Raw genomic sequence first — 6509 nt, forward strand, 5'->3', positions numbered from 1 at the left:
GATTTTTTGAGCCACCTGCACACCTAGCATATCAAAGGAAAAAACAATTGGTAGTTAAAATAAAGGCTTTTTTCTAAGCAAAAATTTATCTGTTTATAAACTCCTGCTGTTACTTCTATAATTTCTAGAATAAATGAATCAGTTCTTTTTTTTTTAAGTTTACAACTTTCAACCTGTGAAAGAGAAGATGGTGGTGAGACTGAACCATAAACACTGTTTTAAGTACATCTGTGACTTCTAACAATAAGTTGAGAAAAATAAAGTTATTAATAATATGACTAAAATTTGTTTTCCAAATTAAAATTCTGTTAAGTGGATGGAATCATGTTCAATGGTTTAATACAAATTACTTTTTGGAAATATAAACCTACTGCCCAGCATGAGGCAAATTCCTCTCAATTTTTCAGAACTCATTAACTCATTACTAGTGAGCAAATTACAATGAATTAACTAATTGTAAAAAAATTCAGTGTCAATGGAAGTATAGGACCTCCAGTTTTCAAAAAGGCTATTTTGAGGCTGGGGAATGTAGCTCAGTGGTAGAGCACCTGCCTAGTATGCATGAGGCCATGGGTTCAATCCACAGCATGGAAAAATACACAAAACTATAGCTAAGAACTCTAACACACAAATAGTAAGCAATATGCTCAATACACATGAGATGAATGTAATGAAATTTGACAAAAAGCTTCTATAATAAGTGAAAGTTTTTTAAAAACTAAACAATATTAGGGAAAAATGCACTTAAAAAAATCAAAATGGACTGAGCAGCAGGGCACTATGGCTCATGCCTAAAATCCCAGCAATTTGGGAGGCTAAGACAGGGGGATCCCAAGTTCAAGGCCAGCCTTAGCAACTCTGTGAAACCCTGTCAATCAATCAACCAATAAATGGGTTGGGGATGCAGCTCAGTGGTAAAGTGACCCTGGGTTCAATTCTTTTTCTTTTTTTGGTGGTGCTGGTGATCTCCTGGGCTTAATTCTTGAAAAAAAAAAAAAAAAAAGACTGAGCAAATAAAACATCAAAAGATTAATAGTATTTGACTAGGAAATCATCAGGCTACCTCAATACTTCTTCCCCCAATTATCACAAACTTTTAAAGCCAGTAGTACTTATTGTCTTAATAAATTTTTGAGATGACCATCCCTTAACTTAAAAATGTGTTCATTCTCATTTAATTATTATTAGTTTAATCTTTATTTATTTTATTAGTATCTTTTTCTAAATAAATACATTTGACTTCAGTGTTCAGAACATGACAGAAACTTCTTACTTAGGCAAATACTCAAAAAAGAGTTTCAACATGTGCAACACCTTTTTAGAAAAGTCTCATATTCACAACAGTAATTGATATGTAACCAAGTTCCTTCATTAACTTCCTTTCTCTTGTTGACAAAAGCTTTCCCATATAACTATTTGCTGTCATTTTCTAAGGATTGACATCTCTCACCAAAGACCATGATTAACTCCAATTACTTTTATCTGTAGCACGGCTACAGAAATTCTGCCAGATGATGATAACAGTAGCTACCATTACTATTTTATTATGTGGCAGATGTAAAGCAAGCATTTTCTGTGTGCTGCTCTCGTTTAATCCCTACAGTAATCCTGACACGGATATTAATATTTTCCCCATTGTACAGATGGGGACAATGCCAGTCCAAGAGAATTAATAATCTGTTCAAGGATACGGGACAAAGTCAAAGGAAAGGGATTTGAAATACAGATTAAAATATGGATGGATCCTGAAATTCGGCCTTTCATCTTGAAACAGAAAAAATAAAAATTACTACAAAATCTCTTTGAGGCACATACAGACTCACATCTAGAACAGACTAGAAACTGATAGCAGTATAACCTCCTGAACTAAATCTCACAGGCCTGCAGGTATAAACTGTCAAAATCTCATTGGAGGGATTCTTAGAAGGTATAACTGGGTATTGCTAAAAAATTCCCATAATGGAGGAAGACCATCTAGCTCATTCCAAATTTATTGTAATAAGAGTTCTCTATATTTAGTATTCGAATTTTCCCAGATTTTATTTGAATATGGTCCATTAGCCCATTCACAAAGGACATGTGTATCTGAGTGGATGTTTTCCAGCTAAAATAATTAATGGCATTTTCCCAAATATGTTAAATTGCAACCTAGGACATTTAAGGGATGAGGTAGAAACAGTAATGTAAACTGATAAACAGAAAAGATGGTATTAAAAAAAAGTAACATTATTTTCATTATATTTTCTCACAGTTTCAATAAGATCCTTCTATTAAGACACATTTTGATTTAAGGACATTTTGATCCCTTTAATGAGATCCTTTTTAGGATCCTTTAAATGAAGAGCAAAGTTTAGATATTAAACTGAATAACAGTTATTCAATTTGAACAACTTCCTTAGTTATTCCTAACACCAAATAAGAATACATGAACTGCTTTTTGGGTCTCCAAATGGCACCTTGTATTGTCTAGCTGCAAATTTTTGATCTGTAAACCTTCATTTTTAAATGCTTTTCAACTTTTTCTTTTATAAAAGACAAGCATTGATAATTAAATTTAATGTCCACATTCCACATGGACACTGCAATACATAAATACAAATATACAATATAAAAAAGAAAAACAAAAACTAAAAGCCCAGAAATTATCAATAAATGTTCAGTTTCCCTATTTGGATTCTGGGTCTAGTGAGAATTACTTAATGGCCAGGGCGACGGAGTCCCCACTATTGTTCTACTTCCTCATCTACCACTTTGAATAAACAAGTGTGGATAAATTTAAACTCTCCAAACTGCAACTGCCTAATTTGTAAAACTGTGATTCCACCTTTGTTATATCATAACAGTGCTCCATCAGAAAATTCCTTCAAGTTCTTTTTAGGCTTAACGACATGTAATGCTAAGGTATTACCTCTACCTATTATTTTAATTCTTTTATAATCTTGCATTCTGTCTCTGCTCCTTGATGTTAGCATTAATTTTAACTTTCCTTTTTCCTTTTCCCCCATTTAATATTAACAAGTGCTTGAGATTTTCACTTTGTACTAAGACTGTCTAATGATTAAAAAAAAAAAAAAGAGCTTTTCCTTTTTAAGCATTCTATATGCATGAGTCCCAAATTCAAGTGCCTTGCAAGTAACACATATATGAACTGGCTACTGAGACAACATGAAGAAAGAGGCATCTGGAGACTTAGAAAAGTACCCACATTTGCCTGAATACATTTAAATTAAAAAAAAAAAAGTTTAAAAAAAATTTGATTTGGACAGTTTACAATTCATTCTACATGGTCACTACAAAAGACTTTCAGCCAATAAACATAAAAGCCCATTTTTAAATACTATGTTTCATTTTTCCCATCCAATTTATGACTTCCCCTCACCTCAGTGAATATATCCATTAGATAAAAATAACCTTCCTGATTATAGAAATCATTGCTACATGGACATTATCTACCTTGAACCTTTCAGAAAAAAGTATAAATAATCACTCTGCGGTAATTATTATCAAGCACGTGAAGGCACTTAGAAATGGGTTGTTATTTACTGAAAACAAACAGCAAAGCTTTTTTCTGTATTCTGACTTTCTAAACTCATGTTTCCCAATCTCTGTTGCCATGCTTACCCTCTCACCCCTACCCCTCCATGGCCTTGCACAAGCTAGGTAAGTGTTCTACCACTGAGCTATACCCCTAGTTCCCCCCAGATGGTGACTTGCTGAATTCCCAGACTGGCCTCCAATTCTTAGGTTCAAGTGATCCTCCGTCTCCTCAGGGCTGGGACTACAGATGCATGCAACTAACTGCACCTGACAGCTCTTGAAAAACAAAAACCATGGGTTGTTCTCCTCTGGAGATTGATACTTCACCCAAAAGACAAATCCTTCTTTTGGCAGGCAATATATTCAGTCTATATTGTGTTTTCACATTGAATCTTTTTTGTTTTACTTTTATACTGTCACTTATATAATGGACATGTTCATTATTTAAATACAATTTTTTAAAAATTTTTTAGTTGTAGTTGGACACAATATCTTTATTTATTTTTATGTGGTGGTGAGGATCGAACCCAGGGCCTCGCACGTGCTAGGCGAGCACTCTAGCTCTGAGCCACAATTCCAGCCCTAAATACAAAATTATAAACATAATTTTGAAAATACATAATACCACTTAGAAATTATGCTATGGTCCCTAGGGGGATATGATACCCTCCTTCTATAAAAAACATATTTTTTACTGTATGAAAATATGTTCACTAAAGTAAAATAAGCCTTGAGGTAAAATTTTTTTTTTGGTATGGGGGATTGAACCTAGAGGTGTTTCACCGCTGAGCTACATCCTCAGCCCTTTTTTTAAATTTTTTCTATTTTGAGAGAGCCAAGTTGCTAAAGGTAACCTTGAACCTGCAATCCTCCTACCTTAGTCTACCAAGTTGCTGGAATTAGCAGGCATGTGCTACACCCCCAGTGAAGTAAACTTTTGAAAGGACCAATATATGAAATGTGTTAGAGGTGCCCAAATGTCATGATTATAAACCTTAAAATAATCACATTAAATAAATTAACACTTCTGAAAACATATACTATGAAAAATTGGAAATTCACTGCTGAAAATAAAACTTATTTGGATGAAAAAGAATAAGACACTGTTGACTTTGGGGCTATACCCTTACAAGTTGGAACACATTACCAGGACTTCCTGCTTCCATTTCTGACATGGCCTCTAGGCTTGTTAGGTCTTTATGAAACAGTCTTCTTACAGTTCTGCAGCCTCTTCCATCTTGCCACCTGTAACCATCTTCACTTTCTTGAAAGGCATCTTTCCCTGGTCTGCTTATGATAGGAATTCTAGGTCCAGGTTTAAACTCTCTCCAATTGTCTGAATTACCAGTAAGTTCATCAGATAGCCACCTCTTATTCTGATCTTTGTGGTTGTCATTCATCCAAGTGGGCTGACTGTAAATTGGGTTTTTAAATGCATATGGATTGCTGGAAACAGCGTATGATCCTTTTCTCGCGGTATTCCCATAGTTCCCAGGAGTTAGCTTTTTTTTCGGAAGGCCTTTTTCCATTTTACTGCTATGGCCTTTAGCATAATCATCCATTATTAAATAATCTTGTTGGGGGTGACCCCTTCTGAAATCATCATCATCAACAGGTCCTCGATCTTTACTGCGCTTCACAATATAAGGTTTTGCTGCATCTCCCATGGTCTTTGACTTCAATTTTCTTTCTTTGCACCTGAAAGAAGGCATTTCGGGAAAACAATTAAATATAACAAGATATGATACCAAGTACACAAAATGCCATATCATATTGATGCCCAAAAGTGTGTAAGAAACCTTTCCTTTTTTTCTTTTAATTAAATTTCTATCACATTCCTAATAATCAGTGCATTGCACTAGAAGTTAGGAGACATAGTCCTACAATCATGGGATTCGTACCTAGTTTTTTTTGTGAAGACTAAATCTGTGAATAAGAAAAGCTCCTCTTATCCGGAAAACTATTATAGTAAAACGTTATATCACATTGGTAAGCTTTACTTATATACAAAAGCGCCTCTCTTCAAAGAAAACTTCAAAAGTAAACCTCATCCCAAGCCAATACTGCTACAGAACTCCTGAAAGTCTATTTTTTTAAGTTGGCAATTACTTTAAAGTGTTACACAAAGTAACCAAAACTTTATGTAAACAGACTACATTTCCTCTCAACTCCACTCTAGTTGCTTCATCACATTTCAGAACAGACCGGCTTTGATCTCTCGGGCTACAAGAGGGGCTGGGCTCCGGACTAATGAAAGGGACTGGGTTTCTGACCAATGGACAACTCCAGAGAACCGTCCCATTTCTCATTCTTCAATACTAAACAAGTTTGGTTTTGTCACTAACAGCAATTCTCTAAAGAATGCCACGCCTTTTCGATTCTTGTCTTGACTGCCCCACCCCGGTCTGCCTCAGTTTCCACCCCTGACCGTCCGAGATGAAAAAGTAGGAGGCGTACCCGCAGTCCCGGCCACGAAGCCACCGTGGGGACCAGGAAGCAGGAAGTGACCCGCCACTTCGATGGGATTCCGGGGTCCCCCCAGCCGCCAGGGGGCCGGGGCCGAGTGTCTCGACCCAAATCCCTTCTCCCACCCTCGCAGAGTCTGACACAAAGTGAAAAGGCGGACTCGAACCCGAGAGCTCAGTTCTATCCGGCCTGGAGGATCCCTAGACACCGAAACTGGACTAGGAGGCCGCCTCAGGATGGAGCCAACGTACCTATGTGGCCAGGCCCGACCTCTACTTTGGAGACTAAGGAACCCACGGGAGACCCAGCCAGGGGGCGAGTCTAGGAGGGACACAGGGAGAAGGCGCCCCAGAGCACTCACCACCTCCGCCGCGGTCCCCCGCCTCTTCCTGTCCCGGCTGGGCTCCCTCTCCGAGTTTTCCTTCGGTCCCACTTCCGGCGCTCAGCGCTGTCTCATTGTGCGCGATTGGGGGCCGGCTGTGCCCCCGCCCCGGCGCTCCGCCGCG

At 37.5% G+C, this 6509-nt stretch overlaps 1 protein-coding gene across 13 annotated transcripts in view; it reads right to left on the reverse strand.

Annotated features, from left to right (window-relative positions):
* The window catches only part of Tut7 (terminal uridylyl transferase 7), a 59155-nt gene extending 52652 nt beyond the window's left edge, over nucleotides 1-6503 (reverse strand). For 10 of the 13 annotated variants that reach the window (XR_007346544.1, XM_048800466.1, XM_048800467.1 and 7 more), the window contains exons 1-2: nucleotides 6365-6503; nucleotides 4685-5235 (exon numbers count right to left, since the gene is read on the reverse strand). Coding sequence is in view for 12 of the 13 variants with exons in the window: in XM_048800466.1 (XP_048656423.1) it covers nucleotides 4685-5204 (520 nt within the window). In the remaining variant the exon portion in view is untranslated. Of the gene's footprint in view, nucleotides 1-4684; nucleotides 5236-5438; nucleotides 5458-5994; nucleotides 6212-6254 lie in introns of those variants that run through there. The other 3 variants (XM_048800462.1, XM_048800461.1, XM_048800463.1) reach the window with 3 other exon arrangements.
* Between the last annotated feature and the right edge of the window lie 6 nt (nucleotides 6504-6509).

This window comes from Marmota marmota, unplaced genomic scaffold (assembly GCF_001458135.2).
Source record: "Marmota marmota marmota unplaced genomic scaffold, marMar, whole genome shotgun sequence".
Taxonomy (NCBI): domain Eukaryota; kingdom Metazoa; phylum Chordata; class Mammalia; order Rodentia; family Sciuridae; genus Marmota; species Marmota marmota.